Here is a 27,061-nt window from a genome sequence, read left to right as displayed (position 1 = left end):
GGTTGAGGGTGAGTGAGGGTGAGGTGTTGAGGGTGAGTGAGGGTGAGTGAGGGTGAGGGTGAGGTGTTGAGGGTGAGTGAGGGTGGGTGAGTGAGGGAGGGTGAGGGGTTGAGGGTGAGTGAGGGTGAGGGTGAGGGGTTGAGGGTGAGGGGCTGAGGGTGAGTGAGGGTGAGGGGTTGAGGGTGAGTGAGGGTGAGGGGTTGAGGGTGAGTGAGGGTGAGAGGTTGAGGGTGAGGGGTTGAGGGTGATAGAGGATGAGTGAGAGTGAGGGTGAGTGAGGGGTTGAGGGTGAGGGGTTGAGGGTGAGTGAGGGTGAGGGGTTGAGGGTGAGTGAGGGTGAGGTGTTGAGGGTGAGGGTGGGTGAGCGTGAGGGTGAGCGTGGGGGTGAGTGAGGTGTTGAGGGTGAGGAGTTGAGGGTGAGTGAGGGTGAGGGGTTGAGGGTGAGGGGTTGAGGGTGAGTGAGGGTGAGGGTGAGTGAGGGTGAGGGGTTGAGGGTGAGTGAGGGTGAGGTGTTGAGGGTGAGTGAGGGTGAGGGTGGGTGAGCGTGAGGGAGGGGTTGAGGGTGAGGTGTTGAGGGTGAGTGAGGGTGTGGGTGAGGGGTTGAGGGTGAGTGAGGGTGAGGGGTTGAGGGTGAGTGAGGGTGTGACCATATCCATTCCAGACACTGATAATTAATTGGCGACAAAAGTTATTATTTGACGTGGCATATCTTAATTGCTAGGTTTTTTAATTACTAGTTGATGTTTAATTTTTGTAATCATTTTTTTAAGTATGCACCTCTTAAAAAATAAATAAAAATATTGCTTGTTATGTATTTCCATTTGTAGACCTAGAATAGTTATGGTGCATTGTATGTAGCTTTAAAAAATAAAAATGTAGACTGCTCAATGTATTTCCGTGAATAGATGCAGGTTGCCTCTTTCTGTCAAATAATATCCCTTGTTCAACTTACTATAGTGGCGCGGCATACTATGAAGCAGAGGAGGACTGACTGTCAGAGCCTTGCTCTTTCCTCTCTTGCCAACAGGGCTACTCCAGAATAAGACCACGAAAACCATAATTTGTGAAACATGGCCATTTGACTCGCAGCCCGGTCAGTGGAGGGGCTCCGCTTTCTGATCCGTAGAGGCTGATGCGCAGTCACTTTCTTGAAGAGGAAATGGGGAATAAAAACTTTACTTTTGCAGTGATGTCGATGAACCTGGCTTGATGTCACACTGCTGCATTGTGCTGATTTTCTAAGTAAAAACATGCATAGTGAGGAGCACTAATACGGGTTTGAGATGGTGGAAGAGCTGCTTATCTCTTATGGAGATAGATTATCTGGGGGGAGGAAGGGCTCCTAATGGGAAGTGTAGACGGGGAGAAATTGAGAAAAAAAAGCTGAGCAGGGAGGGTGTTATTGCGGCTATCTGTTTGCCCGAGGGGAGGAGAAATGCAGGCCTGAGGCAGAGCACACGCTGAGAAGCTTGTGGGAGGGGGGCTGGGCTGCCTTTGATCTGGTAATGCGAGGCAGGCAGGCAGGGGGCTGGTGGCATTGTGCACGCGCTTTTTAGGGCTTGCGCTTGCGCAATGACCTAAAAAGCACATGCACTTGAAGAAATCGCCAGTGGAGGATCAACGCTGGATAAGCCGTAATAGAGCTTCGCCAGCGATGCGCAGAAGCGCATCAGCAGGCGAGCCCTAAAAGTATTAATAATATTAAATGCATCCATGGCACAAGTTACATTACCACTGCCCCACAATAAAAAGTTGGGTGCACCTACCACTGATATTATCTTGTATTACAAATATTTCCACAATGCGCTTTTGTTCATTCTCTTGCCTAGTGGTGATCACTAAGAAACATGAATTTCACTAATGTGTACAACAAGTCACCTGAGTCTGGTTGGCAAGGTGAGTGTTGCCTTGTAGGCTAAACTTATAGCTCCATTATTTATTTGAATATATAATCATTTAACTAATGTATTCACTTGAATTGAATGCCCCAGGAACCAACTCTACAAATGTGTTAAAGATGAGCACACAGGTAGCACATAAGAGCCATCTTGCTTGCTTAAGTGTTAAATAAACGCCATTTGAAAAGTAGGAAGAACATGTGCAATTGCTGTGATAGCTGGACATCAGCACCAACGAGGGTAGTTCATTTTGTCTTGCTCAAACAGCCCTCTCATTTGAAGGACTCTATCACCCTGATGTTTATCCTGATGTTTATCGGCCAACTGGGCAGTGGAGCCTCAGCCTTCCCATGAAGGCTCCTAAGGTTTATCTTTATATTTCATGCAAAGAGTGAAAAACATTGGACATTGTGTCAAAATGAGCTTGTGGGAAGGACCCACATTAGGGGAAACAGTGTTTGTATATATGAGTTCCAACTTTCTGAAGAATGCCTCTACTTACTGACATTGCATGAAAGAGTTTGGTCTTTTCTCCTAAAGATGCGGGATCCAGTTATAGCAATTTCGCTTACAGATTGATGAGTCTAGTGATGACCTGACCTGCATCACTCAATTACTTCTGTCACCACTGCATTGTCAGTTTGAGAAATTAAATTGTTGAGGGAGCGTAGGAATTCTCTGCACTTTGAAGACTCCTTTCTTTGGTACTCACTTTCTTTGCCTCTTGGTTTGGAGGCTGATGTTCACAAACTTCTGAAGACCAGACCTTCTGTCAAGATTTTGAACTGGAATTCCTAAACTTTTACTTGCTACCTGTATAGTATTAATTGATTTCACTACCACTTTAGCAAAAAGATGACTAAATAAAATAATAGCTGCAGGAAATAAAATAAGTGCTGGGAGGGATAGGATTCCTGGTGAATATGTCTTCTGGTGGTTCAGCATCAGCCTAGAGCTGACCGGTCCTGCCCTTGGGTTTGAAGAGGGGCCCATCCTTTGTTTGAGAGTCTCCTGTAAGAAGACTCCTCACCCCACCACCACACCTCAAACAGCAGGATCTACACCTGCATCCGGGGTTGTCCTTTGATGCAGTTCTCTCCTTCACTGTCCTTATGCAATGACGTGAACAGTTCCACTTTAAGCGCATGCGCACATACCCAAGAAGATGCTCAGCTAATCAGTTGTGAGCAGTGCCTAACATTTTTGCCTCTAAAATTGATACCCCTGGTTTAGGTAATACCGAGTCTAGAACTACAGCACTACTATTACTGAATGACTTATGTTGTGGCCCTATTTTCAGTCCGACAAATCCAGATTGAATTATTTGTATGTTGCCTCTAATCATTAAGTCCCCCAAACAGGCTTGTTTCTAATTACTTACATATCTGCTTAAATCCCATTTATAGGAATTCTGCGTTTATTTTGTGTCATTTACAGTTAATTGTGAATCAAGCTAGTCGTCGATGGAATCTTTTTGTAATCTGACTTTTCTTTTAAAATGTGTTTGTCAGCTGATCTCAGGAAAAATTGTGACTGTTTTTTCCATGTCTATGCAGGTATGGTGGATGGGGTTATTCTCCTGAATGATGTTCAGCTGCCCACAATGGCACGTCCACATTGGTTAGAACCAACAATTTATTCCTCTGAAGAAGATGGTGTCAGTAACCGGATTCCATCCAATGGTGTTGCAGTGGAAACCTTAAGTATGCTCTCTGCTGCAGTGAAGATTCAGTCAGATAAAGCTGAAAACAATACAAAGGTGTGCATTTCTGTGTGTTAATTTTCTTTTTTTTTAATTTCAATATATTTTATTATTATTTCACAAACCAGGTACGTTTGCTTTGTTATTAAAAGTTCCATGTGGACGTTACATGGCTTTGCAAGCATTACATGGAAAGTTAGTTTTTGCTACAAACATTGCATTGTGCTTTCTTGAGCTTGTCCATCTGGAGCCCTCTGTATTGTCCATCAGGTAAATTAGAGATAGAATAGTGTAGGAAGAGAATAGAAGAAGAGAGAGATAAGGTACAAGAAGTGATTCTTCACTCTGAGCCTAGTCTGGGATGGTATCAGTAAGTGGGGTGGCTGCTAGCTCATATGGGAGCCACGGTGAGTTCAGGGTGGGTCATATGATTCAAGGAAAATATCCAGGGACTTCCACATCCCCCTAGATGGTGGTTTCCAGGGTGAGTTTTGCAGGGCAGTGCTATCAGCGCCTCTGAGGCATGTCACCCAGTTAAGCCAGCATCTATATGATGTCTTAGCGGTGTCCTTCCAGTTGGCCAGGACCAGTTTGACGGCTGCGGTGAGAAGTAGGTCTAGGAGGCCTCTGTCTTGTTGTGTAGGGAGATTTGCTGTTATGAAAGCTGTGGTGACGGTGAAAAAAAAATGGGGTTAGTGTGCACCCCAGCGCAGGTTTTATGAAGTCAAAGATTTCCTCCCAGAATTTTTTTTTGAGCTTGGGGTAGTAGTATTTAAGGTGCGTTAGATCCCCTTCCTCCTTGGTGCAGTTCCAGCATAGGTTGTCTACTCTGAGTCCTAGTGAGGCTAACCGGGCGGGGGTCCAGAAGGTCTTGTGGAGGAGCCAGAATTTTGTTTGTGATAATGCTGGCGTAATTTTGTTACGTGATGGTGAAGACCAAAGGTAAGCTAGCTCCTGTTCGGTGAGTGTGGTCTCAGTCTGCTTTACCCAGTAGTTAGTTGTTTTGTCATTGAGTTTGGTGGCATTTGGCGGAGAAGTTTATAGAGGGGTGAAACCTGATGGCCAATTTTATTGATATTGACGTTGTATTGCATGATTGAGGGGGTGTCTGGCGAGAATTTGGTTTTTGATAGGGCCGTCTTGATATTAAGAAAGTTGTAGAACTCGATTGTCGGGAGGTTGTGTCTACCTCTCAGTGTTTCGAAAGTATGGGGTTGGCCATTCTCCTCCAGCTGAGCTGGGTGTGAGATGCCTTTCTCCATCCATGCTTTGAGGTGAAGACACTGACCGTTGTATTGGAACTTACTGTTGGCCCAGAGGGATTCCCATTTTGAGTTCTTTTTTTTTTTTTTTTTTAAACCTTTATTGAAAAAGACATGAAGATACAAAAGCAGTTATAAGGCATCTGTGGGTCCGCCAGCATGTGCACAATACAGTACTGGAGAAGAGGTACACAGCCCTTCAGCCGACAACCCATAGGGCCTGGCGGCAAATATAAACCCAAGTCTAGCTATATGCACCTGTAAAGGAAAGAGAAGGTTTTAATTTTATCGTTTTTGAAAACAACCCCCCCCCCAACCAACAAACATAAGAAAAATACTGCAAGGGCTCAAAATGAAAGAACAAATCATGGTGAATCCTTCTGGAGAGGGGCACCGTGCCTGCACAAACGCATTATCAACAAACTGGATGTCCGGAATGGAATGAAAGAGGGAACAGGCAGTAGGCAACCATACGCACATAGAACCCGTAGAAGAGGAAATGTCATGCTAAGGGGACTGGATACGATCTGGTGGTGGCTCAAAGGGAGGGGTGCAAATCTCTCCACGGTACTGATTCCACTGCCCCCATATTCTACCCCACTTCTTAGGCCTGCCCCATGCGACATATACAGTTTTTTCTCGGAACATGCACCAATCCATATTCTTAGACCAGGCAGACAGTCTCGGAGGTGTTGCCGACCCCCACAATTGCGCAATATCACGCTTCACAATCATATTGCCCAAGGTGGCCCACTGCGTTTGGGCAACATTATAGTCATTGGGCTCCCATACATTGAGCAAACATCTCCGAGCCTCAGGCAGAAGAGAAACGCCCGTCACATCAGACATGACACCATGCACACGGGTCCAGAATGAGGCAACCACCGGACATTCCCATATAATATGGAGGAATGTACCCACCACACCGCAGCCACGCTTACACAAAGCATCCGAAAAAAAACCCATCTGCAACAATCGAGGACCTGTCATATACACCCGGTGTAAGATTTTTAACTGCACCAGTCTCAGACGGGCCTGGATCGCCACCTCCTTTGGAGAGGATATCGCCGCCTGCCAGTCCTCATCGTCAAGCTCCACCCCATCACCGGTCCAAGACGTACGGAGCTGCACAAGAAGGTCCACCCGATGGTTAATTAATTTCTTATATATCAACGAGATCGTACTGTCCGGGATATGCCCGTCTAATACTCTATCCTCAAGGGGCGAGGAGTCCGGGACGGAAGTCCCAGGCAACAGCACAGAGGAAAGGGCATGCCAAACTTGCAAATAACGAAAGTGTTCGTGGGGGCCGAGTTGAAATTCCCGTCGCAGCTCCTCAAAAGATTTGATCTCGTCCTTCCTCAATAGGTCACCAACCACACTGATTCCAATAAGGTCCCACTTATCGAACCCCTTAGTCCTCCATAAGTTACCCAACTTTTCCGACGCATAGAGTGGAGTCGCCCGAGTGATGGTGTCCGACCAACCAGTGGCAGCGGTGGCGTTGTGCCAAACTCTCACTGCCACCTTCGTAGGCCCGGTGAGGGCCGCATCCGACCGCTTCGAGTAAAGCGCTCTATTGTAATCTCCACCCGAAAGCAGCCATTTATCCATGGCAAAGGCCGGATTAGATGCCGGACCGTACATAGCGTGATTGACCGGGCTCAGTTGTGAGGCCCAGTAGTACCGACGAATATCCGGTAGCGCGATTCCGCCATCGTACCATGGAAGCGTAAGCTTAGCCAGGGCAATCCAGGGACGGCCAGCCCAGACCAGTTTCCTTTGCAAGCTCTCCACCTCACGGAAATAGCTGGAGGGCACCAGGTCTAACGTGTTCTGGAGAGCATACAGAAATCTGGGAAGGGACATCATTTTGAATAAGGCTGCTCTACCCACCAGGGACAGAGACAGCCTATTCCACGCCTTCACATCTGCTCGGAGCCGAGCGAGCGGGGGAAGCAAATTAAGCCGGTACCTCGTCGGCGGGTCTTGTGAGATATGGATGCCAAGGTACTTGAATCCCGCGGACGAGATCTGTATCGGACAAGTACGTGGCAAGGACGGGATATCCTCCGTAAGCGAGTATACACAGGACTTAGTCCAATTAATGACTAGTCCCGAGTTTCTGCCAAAGGAGCTAAGGACATCAAATAGGACCCCCAAGGATTTCCGCTGGGAAGTTAAATAAAGAAGAATATCATCCGCATAAAGCGAGATGCGATCCTCAAAACCGGGGGCCCACCTGATGCCCTTGAGAGACGGTTCCCATCTCAACCAAGCTGCCAAAGGCTCCAGCGCCAGAGCAAAAAGCAACGGAGAAAGGGGACATCCCTGTCGAGTACCCAGACCCAGAGCAAAGGGAGCCGACACTCTACCATTAACGACCACCTGGGCAAGGGGTTCCTCGTACAGCAAACGGACCCAACCAATGAATACCGGCCCAAAGCCGAACTTAGCCAAAGCCGCCCATAAGTATGGCCATTCCACAGTATCAAACGCCATAGTGGCATCTAACGAGGCCAAAATGGCCGGCTCACGCAACGTGTCCGCTCTCGCCAGCACGCCATGCAGGCGACGTAAATTGAGCGCGGTTTTACGAGCGGGAATAAAACCGGATTGGTCCGGATGCACCAAATCACTTATGACGGTTATCAATCGGTTGGCCAACACTTTCGCCAAAACCTTGGGTTTGACATTTAGGAGAGAAATAGGCCTATACGAGGTACAGAACTCACGTGGTTTGCCCTCCTTGGGAATCACTACAATGGAGGCGAGTCGTTGATCTCGGGGAAGTCGGCCTCTCCCTCTCGATTCCAAAAACATTGCACGAAGATACAACGCCATTTTGTCTGGGCACAATTTGTACAGCTCGATGGGCAGACCATTCGGTCCCGTAGACTTGCCTGAGCGAATGGAGCGAATAGCGAGCGCTACCTCATCTGTGGAAAAATCCGCCTCCAGTTGTTCCCTATCAGATTCAGACAGACAGGGCAAGGCGATATCTCGAAGCAAAAGATGGGAATCCTCCTCAGGCCGATCCGAGACCGGAGCATACACCTTATGAAAGTGAGAGGCAAACTCCTCCACTATCTCCAGCGGCTCCGTCACACGTACCCCATTCTAAGTTTGATCACAGGCACCACACGACTCAGTCTCTCCCGCTTTTCCAACCACGCTATCAACTTCCCGGATTTATCACCCACATCATACAAACGGCCCATTTCGCAGCATTCGTGACCAAGGCCTTATAGGCGGACTGTTTTAACTGCAAAATATGCAACTTCTCCTGCGTGACTCCAGTTACAAGTTCTCTCTCTAGAGTGGCCACCTCGGCCTCCAACCGTTCAACCTCCTCATTGTGCCGCCTCTTCGCACCAGCAATAAGCGAGAGTGCATGGCCCCGTATCACAGGTATAAAAGCTTCCCAGATGGACACTGAAGACGAAACTGAGCCCACATTTTCGGCAAAATAAAGGTCTACAGCTTTAACCAATCCCGCTCTAGTCTCCGGAGTCCGGAGATGCCAAGGATTGATCTGCGGAATTCGGCCCCCAGCATTCAAATGAAGATCAATAAGAACCCACAGCGGGGAGTGGTCCGAGATGCCTCTGGGCAAAGGTCGGATCTATCACACCGTCGTGGCCTGGGCAGCAGGCACAAGGAGATAATCAAGCCTAGCCAGACTCCCATGCGCCCCAGAGTGAAAGGTATATTGGGCCTGACCTGGATGCAGCATCCGCCAACAGTCTACCATACCAAATGTATCCAGCAACCCACTAAGACCCGATTGGGATGGTGTAAGCGTCCTGGGAGGGTGTCGATCCAGCAAACCATCCACGACAGAGTTAAAGTCACCTCCCATCACTAGAAGCCCTTCGGGGAGCCCAAGCAACAATTTACCCAGGTCACCAAACGTGGTATTCTGCAAGCCAGGGGGGACATAAACCGAAAGGACAATAACAGTTCTTCCTTCCCACCTCCCAACAATTGCGGCGTATCGACCCCTGTCATCCAAAATCTTGTTGTCTATCTCAATGGGAAGGGAATTACGGAGCATAATACCAGCACCTCTGGAGCCCGATGTAAACCCCGAGTGCGCCACCAACCTGTAGCCCCTCCGATTCATGGCATGAAACGTATTTCCAACCAAATGAGTTTCCTGCAGGAGTATGATATCGGGAGAGTGACGTTTTACATATTGAAGTACAATGCCCCGCTTTATTTTGTCCCCCAAGACATTGACATTCCAGCTCAAGACCCGTAGCCCCCTACCCCCCATCCCGGAAGTATGAAATCAGGTCCACCCAACCCCACGATGGAAGCACAGAAATAGCAACAATATGGAGCCTCAAATGCAGTATAAACAAAGTAAAGAAAACCCAACCCCCCTCCCCCCAAACCCCACAACAACAGCCCCCCACCCTGCACCCCTGCGAGGAACCAGAACACCACCCCATTCAGCAGTGTGCCTGTCGCCCTACCCCAAGAACTAGAACTACAGATGAAAAGGAAAAAACACCCCCGGAGGAGGAGAAGTCCCGAACCCCCCCCCCCTGCCCCAGGGTCAAAGTATAAAAGTCATCGACCCCAAAAAAGGGAAACAAAACATCGAATCACAGAACAATGGAGCATATGCCGGTGCCTCTACTCCTCCTGGTCCCGTTGGCCTCCCTCAGCACCACCAGTGCTGTCCTCATTGTCTCTAGGTGTTGGTAAAGTGTCCAACCAGTCACTGGCCACCTCAGGCAGATCGAAAAAGAGCACCCGCTCATTGTGTTCAATACGCAGACAAGCGGGAAAAAGCATGGCATACTTCATGCCCAAATCCCGTAGTCTACGTTTCACCCCGGAGAATGCCAGTCTCTGCTTCTGCACCAGGGGAGTAAAGTCAGGATAAAAGTTGACAGAGGTGTTCTCAAACCTGGTGGGGCCATTAGTCCTCGATGCCTGCAAGATGGCGTCTCTATCTCTATAGTTGAAGAGCCGTGCGATGATGGGCCGTGGTGCTGTCCCCTGTGTCCGTCTGCCGCCTGGAATCCTATGGGCGCGTTCCACAGCAAAAAGCTTGCTCAGGCCTTTAGGGGCTAGATGATTAACAATCAAATCTTCAACAAGAAGGCTGTCGATTGATCCGCCGATGTCTCCGGAACTCCGATAATGCGGATGTTATTTCGCCTAGCACGACCTTCAAAATCCTCGAGGCGGCGGGCAAACCGTTCGCTAGTGGATCGAAGGGTGCAGACTTCGGTCTGGAGCTCGGAGACATCTGAAGTTAGACTGGCAGTCTTAATGTCCAACGACTTCACCCTCTCGTTGGTTTTCCCCAGATCTGCCCTGATCAGGCCCACATCCACCGCCACTGTGTCGATCTTGGCCGCCAAGGTCTCATATTGTTGGCCCATCGACGACTGTATGCTGGCAATCGCTCCCATTATGTCTCGGAGAGTCGGTTCTTCCGACTCCAGGGTGCCACTACCCATGCCCTCTGAGATCTTCCCAGTCCCACTCGACGAGCCTTTGTTCCGAGCAAATCTTTCCATAATGGAGGCTTGGGTCCTGCCACCACGAGTTGTAGTCTTGAGAGGCCGTTTGTCTCCCTCCGACTTAGCTGCCATGGTGGATAATCCGCCCCGCCGGGGCTTCCGATTTCTGGTGGAAATGGCTCCCACGAAGGAAAATCCCACGAGGTGTTGAAACACAAGGCACAGCAGGGATTAGGCAGGGAGTTGCAGCAGCCAGCTGGCACGAGAACAGCGATCTCCAATCTTCGCGGCCAGGGAAAAGCGAAACCGAAAGTAGTGCCCGGGCATCTAACTCATACCACAGGCCGTTGTTGTTCAACTACGTTCGGGGCGCTCCCAATGCCCAAGGTCCGGGATCAGCCACGATGTAGGCCTCAGGGCTCCAGAAGGAGCAAGTCTGGCATCCGGTGTCCAAATCGAATTCTGAAAAGGGTCTTTCAGATCAGGAGAGTTACGGCAAGAAGAACCCTTCATCTAAACCAGGATTAGTGCCAGGATAGTCGGTGGAGGCAGCGAGGGTCTCGGGAGCTCACAGCTCACGCGACCATTTTGGATGCGCGCTAAGCCCCTCCTCCCCATTTCGAGTTCTTAACCCTATTCTCCATTTTATTGTCGATTTTTAGCAGGGCATTTTTCGTATTCTTGAAAATAGGGCTGGAGGCATGTGTGCATTTATTCGCTGTCAGGAGCACCAGCAGGCTAAGGTTGTTTAGTGCGGCCCGTTCCACTAGTAGCCATGCTGGGGAGTAGGTTTGGGGAGGTGACAGCCAGGCAGATCCTTGCTTTGCTAAGAATGCTTAACTTGCATTTACTGCTAGCCGTCAGTGGCAAACTGCAGCCTGTATGGAAATAGTAAAATACACCACGTCGAGTAAATCTATTTCATACTATTTTGAAGTTATGCATAGCTATTGAAACCAATGGCAACAATTTTATTGTGAACAGAGCAGCGTACCATCCATAATGGGCTTAGCTTGGATTGCAGTATTTGGCAGCCTGTGGTTTTATTGTACTCTATGGAATGTATCTGTAGTGTTTTAAGCTCCCCAAGACACATACCTATGTTCTGAATATACTGGCTGTTGACTGACTACGTTTTTTTAAATCTCAAATTCATGGTTAAGGCACAAAGGTATTCAGTTTCTGTAGGGTTAGCTCAGCCCTTTGCCCCGTTACACATTGTGTAATTGGAACTTGAAATTGACTTCCACTCCATTGTAAGCCCGTTGAGCACAGATTACAGTGACACAAGTGGCAATCTGACTTGTTGAATGGTTGGATCGTAGAAAGAGTGATGAGATTTGTGGGGATGAGATGCGTGGAAATGTGTTCCCACCTTTCCAAATTGAGTATCAGTGGTTTAAAATGGTTTAACATCCCATAATTGCAGCACCCCCAATGCAATATTTCTACGTGAACATTCACGCGCCCCTTTCTTACAGGAACAGACCAAAAATTCCAACAATGCTCAGGACAGCTATCATGTATAGATTTAGCAATTATTAAACATGTAGTCAATAGATTTATATAGCGCGCTACATACCCAGAGGGTCTCAAGGCGCTTGAAGAAGGGTGGAGAGTTACTTGTCAAATATCCACGTTTTGAGTTGCTTATCTTGCCTACAATAAAACCACAGTATTTCTCAAAAGGAATTTCTTTTTCATATTTTAATCAAATGAAAGCTAAATATGTTTTTTTAAAATACTAGAAAGTTATAGCAGTAGTGCTCAAACCGTTTTTATAGTATCTTGTTTAAAAGAGAAAAAATGCCGCAACCTCACAATAAAGGAAGATACATTGTTGCTTTAACACCTTAGATGCGGCGCAAATATCCCTCCCCAGTGCTGCGCTGTCCATTGGAACTAGTGCTGAATGGACGTCCAATGGTCGTGCTCAGCACTGGGGAGGTAGTGCTGCCGTCGGCCAACGCCCCGACGCAGCACTTAAGAGGTTAAGACTACCATGGTGCTCTACCCTCGCTGCCATAGAGCACAGGAGCAGTTGTAACCCCAGTTCGTTTTGAACTCTGTGTAGAGAAGATTGCAGAATACTATCTCAGGCCATTTCTTCTTTACTTCTTTGGAAAACATTATTGTATTAAGCATTTACTTTTTTGCTCCATTCACATTTTTTTCGATTTTATTAAAAAAAAAAGATTTTATATATTGAGTATATTCTGCACAATAATAATTTATAAATGTATCTAGCAGCATCATATAGTAAGATACCGAGATAAAACGTCTTCTCCAGCAAAGGTCAAAACAAAAGTAGGGAGCTTGAACAACCACAGATCGAAGTTTAGAAAACAAATCACCTCTAAAGTATGCAGCATTGGGGTGGCAATGGTGGGGAGCAATAAGTGGACACACAATAAGTAGACACACAATAAGTATAAAGTGCAATTGCATGAGTCTCCTCATAAATGTATCAGACTAACACTCAGGGTTGCTGCATCGTACTGTGCGTATTACTCCATAATGTAGGGGGAAGATAAACTTTTTCTCAGATGAGGAAATTCCAGTCACACATACATGAATAGCATGTAGCCGTTGAGAAGACATCTATTCTTTGTCTCACACAGCCACCTAAGCTTCATTCAATATTTTAGTGCTTGCTTTAATTTTCAAGATACGGTCCTTTCCTGGAGGCAAGATATATTTTTGTCCTTTCATCTCATTGCTCCTCTCTAGCCCCACCATAACCGATTTGCACCAGCTAGAGGTTTTTTTTCCTCTTTATTGCTTGATTTAAAAAAATAGTTGTTATTAAAACATCTTAGTAATCAGTTCAAAGTAATTCTTTGCTGAGCAATTCCAATAACGTATGTGCAACACTCTTTCTTCAGTCCAAAACTATTTTAGCAATTGTCCACAGTACTTGAGTTTCAAAGTGCCCAAAGGTATATCCAAAGTAGTAGATTCGCCTCTATGACAACACCAAGGTACGTTGTTACAGCATCATTTCCATTTATTTAAATTCTGGTTTCCATCCATCAAACGATAACAGCCAACACGTGTTTCGTCTGGCATTAATATCATGCCTTTCGACTTCTTCAGGGCTGCAAGCCATGAAGACAGTAGTATTTACAATTCAAAGTATATAACACTATTTATATTTATTAAATAAAGTAAAAAGTACACCCACGTATAGGGTCAAGTTCAGAGAGATCCATGTGACTTGTACTATGGCCAGATTGTAAATCGCCCGAATATGATAGTGCATACCCTGGTGTAAAGGAAACACAAGGAAAGACCCAAATGTACCTAACTTGTCAGTGTTGGTTATGTAAAGAAAATATATTACCAGAATAAGTATTCTTCAAATAAGATTTCTACTAATATAACCATAAGTTGGACCCTAAAACGACAGAAGACAATCCTTAGCTACCCGGCTTATAGGAGCTTCCACTATCTGAAACAATATTAGAGTTGATGGTATACTTACTCTAACAATTGTAAAGTCCAATAGAAAAAAGAAGAATCCTCAATTTTGTAAATCCACAATCATAAATCAATTGCATACCCCCGTCAAACACTTCCTGTAACAAGATTAGGAAAGTAGTCTCACTAACGCAGCCCGGTTATACATTATCAGATTGGTTCATACATGAACCACTATCATATCACTCACCTTTATTTAAAGTGATTCTCTCCACAACGTAAACAAAACCATCTTTTTTATAAAGTCGCAAGATTGCCGTATTATCTTCAATCTCGCAGACACGGGTACGTGGTAGGTGTAATTATTCTGTTGTAAAAAAGAGGAAAAGAACATATATTTCCTATATATCAAACTTCGGCGGCTAGTATTCCAACTGAATCTCACTCGAAACCGGGCTGCTTACCTCCAGTGCACGGCGAGTACGCCATCAGGAATCACATTCGACAGCTAGCGTTCAACACGAGCGCCATTTTCATTTAGTAACCTCATTAGAAAACGTACAAAATTGGTCGCCATCTTGTAGTGTTGAAAGTCTCTATATAACTATGTATTTAAGAAAGTAGTCTTATCTAAACACCAAATTATCACTCACAAATATCGAAATCCCACTCTAAGTTCAGACAATAAAAGCTAATATCACTTCGAATGTAAAATAGTAAACAAAACACCAATATGTCCAACCACGAATACTCACGCTTATAGTATTATACCTATTGACATCAATTCTTGGTATTGACCTAGATACCCCTGTAACATTACAATTTAATTTCAGTAATTCCATGTTAAAAGAAGAATCATCCAAAGAACCTAAATACGTCTTTAATGTAGCCATTGAAAAGAGTAGTCGAACCCTAGTTAAGTCGGTGATATCTCGGTACTCCAATCTGTGGGGCCACCGCTGCCGTTTGTAATCCTAAAGTAAAATATATAATATAGAGAGTCCTGATAAATATTGAGATACCACAAGTAAGCGCATATCTCACAATTTCGCAAGAACTTCGGATTACCCACTCACGCTCCAGAGTTCCAACCCCGAGTATACTTGGAAATCATACTGTGAAAAGTATATATATCACTAAGTTAACAGGGGGAGAAGGTGATATAGTGACACATCGAGGGTGCAGATGTAAGGCAAAAGAGACCGGTAAATCTTACATCAATAATGAAAACAAAGACAGTTTGTCACTCCTTAATAGACAATGTACATAGTGTTAATACACTAAGCTCTATTGTTCCATTTGGTTAAATGATCACTTATTTCCAATAAACAGAGGTCAAAATAGGGCAAAGAATCTAAAATATTGGCAGTTGTATACAATAAATATTCTTCACGAACTGGTCTTTCACTTAGTTCTGACACTTAATTCTAACATTTTTTCTAAACTAGACAAAGTAAACAGTCTTAATCTCCTAAAAAGAATTGTAATTTAGGATCTAAATGTAATCCTTCCTCAACTGCTCGTAAAACCATAATCCATCTCGCTTCTCTACGTCTCAATTTTAGAATTCTGTTCCCACCTCTTCTGTCTACACTAACATGCTCTATTCCATGATATGTAAATATTTGGTTGACAGAGTCATTTCGATTTTGGATAGCATGGGAGGCAATGGGGTATCGTGTATCCCCGTTCTTAAGGGCACAAAAGTGTTCCATCATTCAGTCTTTCAATCATCTCACTGTGCTTCCAGCGTAAATTTTCCGCACGTACATGCTATTATATAAATAACAAATGTAGTCTCACAGTTTATAAATTATTGGATTTTGAAAGTACCAGTATTGTTATATTCAAAAGACGAAATCTTCTTAGTGGCCCATCTACAACAGCTGCAGAGGCCACAGTGATAAAAACCTACTGGTTTAGTTCTTAACCAATGCTCTGACTGTATGGGTTTAGTAATCTTAGGATAACTCGGACTCACCATATTTGCAATTGTAGTACCTTTACGAAAAGTTATACTGGGCCTTTCAGATAAATATGGTACTATATCACCATCTGTTCTCAGTAGATGCCAATATTTATTTAAAATGGCATACAATTTGTGACTCCCTGCTCCAAAATTGGTAATCATCCTCACCTTCTGTAGATTCCTAGTCACCTCACTGTTATTTCTAGATTTCAGTGTATCCTCTCTCTTGAGTTTTGAAGCTCTATCATAAGCTTTCATAATAACTTTATCATTATAGCCTCTGTTTTTAAATCTACTAGTCATATCCCTAAGGTTCTTGTTAAAATCACCATCATCCGAACAATTCCTCCTGGCTCTCAACATCTCGCCAAAAGGAATCGCTTCAATTTGGCTTTTTGGGTGGCAACTGTCTGCACGTAAGAGTGCATTACAACTAGTTTCCTTCCGAAACATTCTACTGCATAATTTGTCATCTTTCACAAACAATTCAATGTCCAAAAGGTGATATGTTTATGATCAAAGTGTGTAGTAAATGTCATATTTTGGTCATTAGAATTGAGGTAAGCAAAGAACAAGTTCAGTTCTTCTGGGGTACCCCTCCAAATCAATAGACAATCATCAATAAATCGTCCCCAGAAATAAATATGGTCAATCCAGTTCTGACCCTTAGGGCCCCAGATCCACTCCGCCTCTAAGCGACCCATAAAAAGGTTCGCGAAGGACGGAGCAAATCTGGAACCCATCGCAGTTCCAAGTTTCTGTCTATACCAAGTATCCTCATACAGAAAGAAGTTATTTTCCAGTACCATTTTAGTCATTTCTAAAATCATCATTGTGTGATCTAGGTATTCAGCTGGTCTTCGGTTCAGGAAATACTCTAGAGCCTGTATACCTAATTTGTGATCTATGTTAGAGTATAAAGAAACAACATCTAAGGTTGCTAAAATCATGTCAGACTCCCAATTAACATCATTCATAATATTAAGAATGTGTTTAGTATCTTCTATGTGAGAGGGACGATTCTGAACAAATTGTCTCAAATACAGATCTACAAATTGTGAGAGTCTTTCTTTAGGTCCACCAATTCCAGATATTATGGGCCTGCCTGGTGGTTTCTGACGATTTTTATGTATTTTCGGCAGGGTATATAGGTATGGGGCCCTAGGACATTCAACTTTCAATTACAAATATTCTTCATGATCAAGTAAAGCACATTCATACCATTGCTTCAATTTCATATTACTCATAGTCATAGTCATAGGTAATGGGTTAGTTCTTATCTTCTCATAATACCTAGAATCACCAAGTTGCGAAAAAAAATCAGAATCATAATCTTTTTTTGTCCATAACCACGATGTTGCCACCCTTATCAGCCATACCTATTATGATATCAGGTTGCGATGATAGTTCTTTGGAAGCTAGCCTTTCATCATGTTTTAAGTTACCTCTAATATGTCTCTTCTTATTATTACGATCTCTTTTAATCAGTTTGTCTATGTCAGCGGTCACAGATTTATAAAATGCATCAACCACATTACCAGCTGACAATTGTGGTGTCCATTTTGATTTAACTTTGAGCCCACTGGAGGAAGCATAACCAGAATTAATCTCTAGGTCTCCCAAAAGTGAGCTAACAGTCACCGGATCCTCCTCATTTTCAGTCAGTGATAACAGAAGGTTGGTATCATATACCTCTTGTATAGTAAGGTTACTGAATACTGGTTTACTAACCACTTTCGTATCACTGCTATCATGTTTAGAAAAATGTTTTTTCAATTTTAAAAGTCTCGCAAATTTGTACAAGTCAATTTTAGCTGAAAACCAATCAACACATACAGTTGGACAATATCCCAAACCTTTCTTTAATACTGAAACCATATTTTCTGATAGTACAACTGATGAAAGGTTCACAATCTCAATTTCATTAGTGCCTTCATTCACTTCCTCCAGGATCGTAGCCTCATTCCTGGCCTTACTTATTCTGCCTTTGCCTCTGCTCACTCTCCTTTTCTTTCTCCCTGGTTGTTGCCATATCTGCCCCAGGATCTCGGTTTCCCATTCTGATTCGCCGGACCTCTCTAAAAAAAGAGTCTGGATTATACTGGGCGCTACGCCAGAATCAATATTATCCTCATTTTCACTGGTAGAAATATTGCTTGAGGATGTATTAAGTTCTGAACTAGTTGGTGTTAATCCCCTCTTGGTAATTTGCCTTTTGGCAATTAGATGATCAAATTTACGTGCAAACGTAAACACACATCCCGTTTTATAATCCTGTTCGTCTCTCTTAAGTTTAAGGGCCTTCCTACGTTTGATATCAATTTGTAAATTAGTGAGTATCTCATCCAATAAATTATAATTTTTCATTGTAGCTTCAGGTAAGTTAAGTTGTTTGATTTCATCCTCACAGGTCTGTATTTCAATAAGTAATTTGGCAATTTTCCTCTCAGCATTATCAATCAAAATTCTTATTAAGTTACTAGAGCTATTGGTAAGTTCTTGTTCCCATCTATCTAGGAGGTCCGGTTCTAAATCCTCGTAAGTCGGGATGATCTGAGACCTTAGGCCACGAGGGATACGTTTAAGAGTCAAGTATTGCTTAAGTGTTGCTGCATCCCACCATTTGTTTAATTCTGACCTTTTGAGTCTCTCTAATCTGACAAATTTGGCTCTGAGTCCCTCTTGTTTAGGTTGCGAATTCAATGATACTGCTACATTAACTGAAGAACCTGTACTGAGGTTCTTAAATAAGTCTAGAGCTTCTTGTTCACGATTCATCTTTAGAAATTAAGTTATATCAGCCACTTGTGGCAGCCTAATGCCTGAAAATGAAACAAATATGATACGATGACCAGGTAAAGAGTAGGCGCACAACAAGATTAAGGCAATCAGTATATACTCCCTGTAAAGAATATATGCTACAAAGCAAAGAAAAGGAAGGTCACCACTCTTCCTTACAACCCCAGAAGAATTCTTCCGGTTAAAACATTCAAAGTAATTCTTTGCTGAGCAATTCCAATAACGTATGTACAACACTCTTTCTTCAGTCTAAAACTATTTTAGCAATTGTCCACAATACTTGAGTTTCAAAGTGTCCAAATTTATATCCAAAGTAGTAGATTCGCCTCTATGACAACACCAAGGTACGTTGTTACAGCATCATTTCCATTTATTTCAATTCTGGTTTCCATCAATCAAAAGATAACAGCCAACACGTGTTTCGTCTGGCATTAATATCATGCCTTTTGACTTCTTCAGGGCTGCAAGCCAAGAAGACAGTAGTATTTACAATTTAAAGTATATAACACTATTTATATTTAATACATAAAGTAAAAAGTACACCCACGTATAGGGTCAAGTTCAGAGAGATCCATGTGACTTGTACTATGGCCAGATTGTAAATCGCCCGAATATGATAGTGCATACCCTGGTGTAAAGGAAACACAAGGAAAGACTCAAATGTACCAAACTTGTCAGTGTTTGTTATGTAAAGAAAATATATTACAAGAATAAGTATTCTTCAAATAAGATTTCCACTAATATAACCGTAAGTTGGACCCTAAAACGACAGAAGACAATCCTTAGCTCCGCGGCTTATAGGAGCTTCCACCATCTGAAACAATATTAGAGTTGATGGTGTACTTACTCTAACAATCGTAAAGTCCAATAGAAAAAAGAAGAATCCTCAATTTTGTAAATCCACAATCATAAATCAATTGTATACCTCCATCAAACCCTTCCTGTAACAAGATTAGGAAAGTAGTCTCACTAACGCAGTCCGGTTATACATTGGCAGATTGGTTCATACATGAACCACTATCATATCACTCACCTTTATTTAAAGTGATTCTCTCCACAAGAGTGGTGACCTTCCTTTTTTTTGTTTTGTAGCATATATTCTTTACAGGGAGTATATACTGATTGCCTTAATCTTGTTGTGCGCCTACTCTTTACCTGGGCATCGTATCATCTTAGTAATCGGACAGTATATGAAAACATTATCACATGTAGTTATAGGCCATACCATAACAATAAAACTATATGTGAGCATCTTTTTAAAACAGTGCCAAAATATTCTCAACAATTTATAAATGCATTCATATTCATGCAATAAAACTGATTTAACTTTATCAATCATTAAGTTTATCAATCATTATACAAATCAACTATAAAATCTATTTGGACATGGGCTTGATCATTACGTATTAAAGTGCAAACGTGCGGTAAATAGTTATTTCGTTGTGAAAACAGGCTATAAAAGTGCATCAATAATTTCCATTGCAAACAAAATAACTTCATTATTTACATTTCTAATTGTTTACCCTAGCAGCATAGGCACTAAATGCCACAAGATGCCATACGGTGCAAATAGCAGAAAAAAATGCATTCAAGATTTCTCTTGGAGCCATGGGATTTGATTATGGTGCATCTTGAACAGTCGATACCAAACATTTTTCGTCAGCATCTGAAAACTTTATCAATTGACATAGCAGCAGAATCGACTCACCTGATAAACAAAGAATAAGGGCCTGGTGAGCCGATCTGACCCCAATCTTCACAAATAAGGTTTTTTTAAAATATGCACTGTATTTTAAGCAATTTGGGGGACACACCTACTATATGCAATAAAGATTCACGTGGCCACCCACAGAATCTACAGTTGGTGTTAGGCCACTGCGGAATCCAAGATGGCGTACCCTCTTTAGTTGGGTTTATTCGCAATCTTATATTTAAAAATGTTTATTTTTTGTTGCCCAATGCTATTCTCTGGGGTGTCTCCTCTCTTGGGGTGGTCTCAATTCAATGTTCTGGGGGTGGAGTATTGGAATCTATGCTAACACATTACTGGGTTATTCTTTTGTTAGATTTTACTCTTGTATTATGGGGTGTAGTGGAACACGCATGTATGCTCCCCTAACCCGTGAAATGACTCAAACAGTTGAATGCACTGCAGAATGAAAAGTAGAATATCAGCAAAACCTTTTTTACTTCCTCCTTCCTAGTGTAGTGCAAGATATCTTCCTCAGTGACTGCTCAGCTGACAATGCAGAATTTTCCCAAAGGATAATAAGTAAAGATTCCAGTTGGAAAACGTTTAGATGTATTGCTTGAAAACATTGCATTCAAATCAACTGAGCATGAGTGACAGTACCACCTGATTACTGCAACCTCAACATTTGGTTCACATTCCACTTCACATATTAACTGATGACTCTGTGCAAGTGCTGTGGGCAAGACATTGCTGAAATGCAGACCCTGCACCCATTGGCAGTGGTGTGTTGTCGAAGGAAGTGCGCAGAGAATTTGGGAGCCATAGGGCTATTCAGTGGCAAATGTGAACAACTGACGGCTGTGTGCAGTGGTTTTGGGAACACACTAAGAATCACCTTATTGTTCCATTGGTAATTATTCCTCGGTTTGCGGTAAAGAGTTTACTTGTACAGTGATGGACAGCAGCCCTGCGTTTCAGGTGCAGATTGAATAGGATGGTATGGCCATGCGCGCACACCTTGAAGGGTGATTCACCAAAGGCTTTAACCTGAAATCTCACTAGACCCCACACATTTGCGGCTGAGCATAGCATGACAGCTGCAAACAGTTGCATTTCATATTAGTTGTATTGTATTGTATTGTATGTTGGATTTATATAGCGCTTATCACCCAGGGGTCTCTAAGCGCTTGCCTTGGGAACACGTCCTGGCTTTTCCCTGTGAGATAGCCCCTACAGGGCATCCCAAAGGTGAAAGCCAGGCATCCCGCCGCGGGGGGCCGTTGTGGAGATTAAGCAAGCTTAATGCCCAGAGTTGCAGAGTGTGAACCCATGATTAGGTCAGGCACCGAAGCGAGAATTATCGAGTCCGTGGACATTTGAGCTCAAGACCATGCCGCGTCGGGAATGGAACCCTGGTCCCGGGTCTGACCTCTGCTTCAGTGTCTGCCTGCTCTAACCAGTGAGCCACACTTCTCCACATTAGTTATGTCTGTAGTTTACTTCTCTGTTGAGACAATTGCCCCTCTTGACGCATTTCACTTTGTTTAAACGAGTTGCTAACATGTAAGCCCTAATGTCTGGTAAGCTAAGTGCAACTTTTCTCAAGAATGAAAGGAGGGTTTTTCCTCCGTGCAGTTGCATCAACTCCCTTTTGTGTTTTCCTGTATTTTTCTCAATCTATTCTCTATTGTCTTTTACGGTGTATTGAAATGTGCTACCAAACAACAGTTAACATTCCCAAAGGGATATTGATAATCCATAAAGCTGTCTGCAAGTGCTGTGTACCTGACAGGCGGTGGCTCATAGGACTACATTTAGTTTTTGCCATGCATTACTATTCGGTCAAATGATGAATGTATGTGGTAGAACATCTTTGAATTGTGCAAGTGTGGAAACCCAAAGCCTTGATACATTGCCTAAAGAGTGTAAGTTGTAGAATAGCAGTCAAAATAGGTCCACTAGGTAGCTGTACATGTGGTGTTCCATCTTTCCTCTCCAGAACTGACTCTCCGAGAAACCTAAGTTGTCCTTAACGCATAAATGGTCCAAGTAGCCTTGCCTTCCTAATTTATTTTTTTACTTTCATTCCTTGTGATTTTCCCTCCTCCTTTAGTAAGGGATGACGTTGTGTGCTATTCTTTTGTAATATTTGTCTATACTAACTAAGATCCCAGATGGAGGATATTACTTACCTGTAACACCAGTTCTTTATGACGAGTTTCTTAATTAAATCCAGAACCAATCCCACCGTTCATACAATGTAGCGTTCAGAAGTACAGCAGGTTTTGTGTGTCATCCTGCTTCCTTCACTAGGCTGTCAAAACAAACTGCTGCCACTGTGCTGCATCCTGGGAATGTGGCTGCAGTGAAGTGGCAGTGCGAGGTTTCATTTATGTGTAAATGTATGGCTATGGGAAATAGTTTCTTTTCTGTATGCTTTTTGTTCTTTTAAAAGGGAGAAAAGAAATACTGTTTGGTAGTTAATGCTACTACATTTGCTTTTAAACTATTTTTTTATTTGTACCGTTTTACTAGAAGATTAAAAAAAAAGGAAATGTTGCCTTTAACAAGCCCTAGTTAGAGAGATATATTTCTCCAAATTTAAAAAGTGTTCAGATCCCCCAGACCGGCAGATGCACACAGTATATTAATCTAATGAAGATCACTTGATGATAAACTGGTTTCATAAGTAAGGAACTTTTCATTGTACCCAATTGCTCAAGTATAAAGCAGTGATTTTCTTGTTTTAGATGCACACATTTAGAATCGTAAGAGTTTTGTTCTAAAGAGTCTCAGGTTTGTTTGGCTGTTAGCACTTAGATAGCATAACATAAAACATTTGTGAAGGACGGCTACATAAAAACATTTAACTTACTACTGTTAATTTTATAAACTGTGTATTTTTATCCCTAGGAATTTCTCGTTGCTGTGGGACTCAGAGGAGCAACTCTACAACACAGAGTATTACCATCAGATCTAAGTTGGCATGAACAGGTCTAGTTAATGTTTTACGTTTACCACAATTGTGGGAACCTCTTTGCTAATTCTTACAACCGTAACATTTTCTGGCAACAGATATTTAATGCTTTATTTTATTTACAAAATGTCAATCCTATTGTTTTAAAGTTTTTACATCTTGCATCTTTTTGCATTTCTAGATTTTGTCCTTTTTAAACATTTCTGATGAGCCTGTTTTGGGTTACAACCCTCCAACCTCCATCACTACCTTTCACATCCACCTATGGAGTTGTGCTCTTGACTACCGGTAAATAAGCTAATTCAGACATGATGATGTTTTCAGTAATTATGAACAATGTCCTTGTGTTATAAGAAATGCAATAACACATATTTTGCTGGGAACAGAAATGTCCTTTATCATTTCCTTGCAGCTGTTCAGCCTCCAGGTAATAATATCATAACCTGTTGTAACTTATCGATCACAGTAGGTTATGAAATTGTCTGTTGGGGGGGGGGGGCAGGATCGGAATGCTCCAGTGGTGTGGATGGCCATCTACAAAACTAGTCTATTTTCAAAATTGCTCTGAATTTCTGTGAGAATAACGTTTGGTTCATTACAGAATGTTGAATATGCTGAAAGATGTTGCCAGAACACATACATTTGCTTGCCAGGGGCAGATTGATGTGTTTGGCTTAGAATGATCTGTGCTCAGCACAAGAGCCTTTCGGAAATCTCAAGGTGCCTTTTTTCTTGTGAACATTGTGTGCAGTCCTTTGGCCTACGTTTCTGCATGTTTAGTTTCACTATTAGAGAGTGCATTTTCTGTATCTCCAATAAGCTACATTTTTCTAGCAAACTAATAGAATTCATTGTATGAATTAGTAACTTCATTTTTAGGTCAAAGTCTACAAGGCAGCACAGATGTCTTGTTGCAAAATTACTTCTTGAGGACATTTTGAAAGCTTCCCTAGGAATGCATTCCATCCATTGCTTAAAATTGTGTTTGTGGTTTGTAATTCACATTTGCTTGCTTTCATTTTACTGGCATTATGTTTTAGGCTGACCAGCATGCCTTTGTCCATCCCGTGGAGCATAGCCCGTTACTGTATTCTTCCACAAGTGCTCACTTTCAGTAACCAGGCTTTTACATTTTGTTCTTATCTTGTCACTTTTGCTGTACACTCAAAATAGAGGTCAAACGTCATGCTCTGTCTTCTGAGGAAGCTTGGTTTTTACTTTTGTTTCTCTGACTTCAAAATGAGAGGATTTATGTGACAATCTGGGGATGTGAATGAAAAGGCTTTTTTCTAGCACACAACAAAATTTAAATGTCTGTAAATGAACTGAAAATATTTTTCGAATATATCAGAATTAGGAAAGTAAAATAGAGGAAGCACATTTTTTGTACTTCTGAAGTGTAGTGGTAACAAATAGTTGAATATTATAAAAACAAATCAATACACTAGGTGATGCCATATTATCGTTGGTGAACTATATAATTTAATCAGTAAAACTGTATGCCTATGCTAATGTAATGGTCATTTCAATAAAAAAAGTGTTTACTGTGATGTCAGTGCGCTACAACACCATTCACACTCCACTCTACAATACTCTACTCCACTCTATGGCACTCTATACCCCTCCACTCTATGGCACCATACGCCATACCACTCAACTCTACTCCACGCCATTCTACTCCCTACCACACCACTCTACTCCAGACCACTCTACTCCACACTACTGTACTCCACGTCCTTCCACTCAACTCTACTATACTCAATACCACTACACTCTACGCCCCTCCACTCTACACACCTCCACTCTACACACCTCCACTCTGCTCCCCTCCACAACACTCCACTATGCCGATTGTGTCCTGCTTCCACTGCAAATCATATTAAAAGTGTAAATTGAGGCATGTGTAGCGTATGGGGTTTTACAATTCAGATATTTTGTGATTTGTATCATCCTCCTAGTTAGATTTATTGAAGATTTACAATTTCAATTGTATTTTTCATTCCATTCAATAACTTAATTTCGGTCACAAGAACCATAAAAGTACATAGTCATAAAAATCACAGAGTATACACAATTGAGTCATAAAATTGTACATAGCCATACAGTTAATTCAAGGGACAATAAACAAAGAACTGTACAATTAAAATCCTATTGGCCATGGTAAAATGCATTTTAAGTTTTTCTAGGACCTAGTCCTGATCAGATGTTAAAATACAATACAATCATGAGTTAAAAAGGCATAGTTCCAAAAAACCGTTACTAATAGAAGAGTTAGAATTAAGGGCGTAATACCAGAATAAAAAGAATGGAATGAATATGAATCATTAAAATTGGGTTTAGAAAGGTCCGCCGTGCATGCCACATTGAGTTTAAAAAGCGAGATACGGCGAAAACAATGGGGGCATAAGTGTCATATTTTAGGACTCTGAGTGCCGCAGCACAATGTACAAAGCCTAGGTTCCTGCATAGTTGAATAAGCCAGCGCTGCCAAAGTAGTGTGTAAGCTGGGCAGAAGAAGAAGACGTGTACCTCTGTCTCTTCCTTGTAATTGCAGGCAGGACATCCACCAGATTAGGTTTTGGACCATTTATTTGAAAAGGAATGGAGCAGTAAAGTCCCTAGTCTAAATTGTATTTTTATGTTTTACATTTATCACTGATCCTAAACCCATTTATTTCACTTTGGAAATTATTTTTCTCTTTCTTGTATATTTGTAGTCCTTAACAAATGGTACCTTTAAAAAAATTGTTCTGTGTCTGTCTGTCTGTCCACAAAAAGATGACCCAACACTCATCAGAGGAGATCATTTCCAATTAATTATTGACCAGAATCATCCGCATCTCCTTAAACGCCACCAATGCATTTCGGCCCTCTGTCTTGTTCACAGTGGGTGCGCTCTTTTCTGATTCGTCAATTTATACTCATAATTCATTAACAGGCACTGTGGGAAATGAAAATCTTATGTTATAAAATTTGTAGAGCGGTGTGGCTGTCCCAGCAAAGGGGCGTCTCAGCACTAAGCATCGACAGCAAAAGGAAGACCGACCGAGGCACCGCCACAGCCTATTAATGAGCGAATGGATAGGTTTTTATAGCCTTATGAAAGGCTACGTGATCGTAAATGCTTCTGATCCTCACTGGAAGAGAATTCCAAAGTTTAGAAGCTAAAGCACGAAACAAACGTCCTCCTGCTCTAGCTTTCTTAACCCGCGGAATGACCGCCAGGAATTAATTGTAGAGCGCAGGAAGGCTTGTACGGTGTCAGACGGTCTACAAGGATTTCTGGAGATCAATCTGCATACGACCATAAAGGCAATTGTTCAGCACATATTATAATTAACAAACTGAATGACGCACCCTAAATTTATGTGGGTCTTATTTATATACTAATTCAGAGAGAATGTTGTCTCGTCTATTGGTTATTGTTGTTCCAACATGGAATTTCGGCTCAGTGCTCTAATTTTTTCAAAAGTTCAATTTCAGAACAACTTTAATTAGTCTTCACCCTTCTCTTTTCTCTCTCCGAATATAAATTACTCAGTGCATTACATGGTCGCTAAATTCCCAGTTGACTCATTGGTTCAGCGATTGTGAGTGTCCTTTGCCAATTCAACAAACTGGAAGAGCCCCTGGGTCCATTCATACTGATTAATTAATCAGTCTCAGGCCGCATCGATCCAAACTGTCCATGTTCAAGGACTTATGCTCATCATTTTCCTCTATAAGACTATCCTTAATAAAAACCATGTAAAAGCTCGGCATTAGTTCTTGCAGTTTAAAGTGCATAGAGGAAATGAATGACTTAATTTCAGTATTCCGGCGCCCTTAGTTCTCGAGACAGTCACAAGATGTACATTT

At 42.6% G+C, this 27,061-nt stretch overlaps 1 protein-coding gene across 2 annotated transcripts in view; it reads left to right on the top strand.

Moving 5' to 3' along the window:
* Positions 1-27,061, top strand: part of ATG2B (autophagy related 2B) — a 1,072,129-nt gene that overhangs the window by 554,994 nt on the left and 490,074 nt on the right. For both annotated transcript variants that reach the window (XM_086937744.1, XM_086937743.1), the window contains exons 22-24: positions 3,455-3,657; positions 23,140-23,220; positions 23,385-23,491. In XM_086937744.1, the coding sequence (XP_086793870.1) occupies positions 3,455-3,657; positions 23,140-23,220; positions 23,385-23,491 (391 nt within the window). The remainder of the gene's footprint in view (positions 1-3,454; positions 3,658-23,139; positions 23,221-23,384; positions 23,492-27,061) is intronic.

The sequence above is a fragment of the Lissotriton vulgaris genome, chromosome 9, assembly GCF_964263255.1.
Source record: "Lissotriton vulgaris chromosome 9, aLisVul1.2, whole genome shotgun sequence".
NCBI lineage: Eukaryota > Metazoa > Chordata > Amphibia > Caudata > Salamandridae > Lissotriton > Lissotriton vulgaris.
Note: the sequence above shows the minus strand (reverse complement) of the source record. Positions and strands in the feature narration are given on the sequence as shown.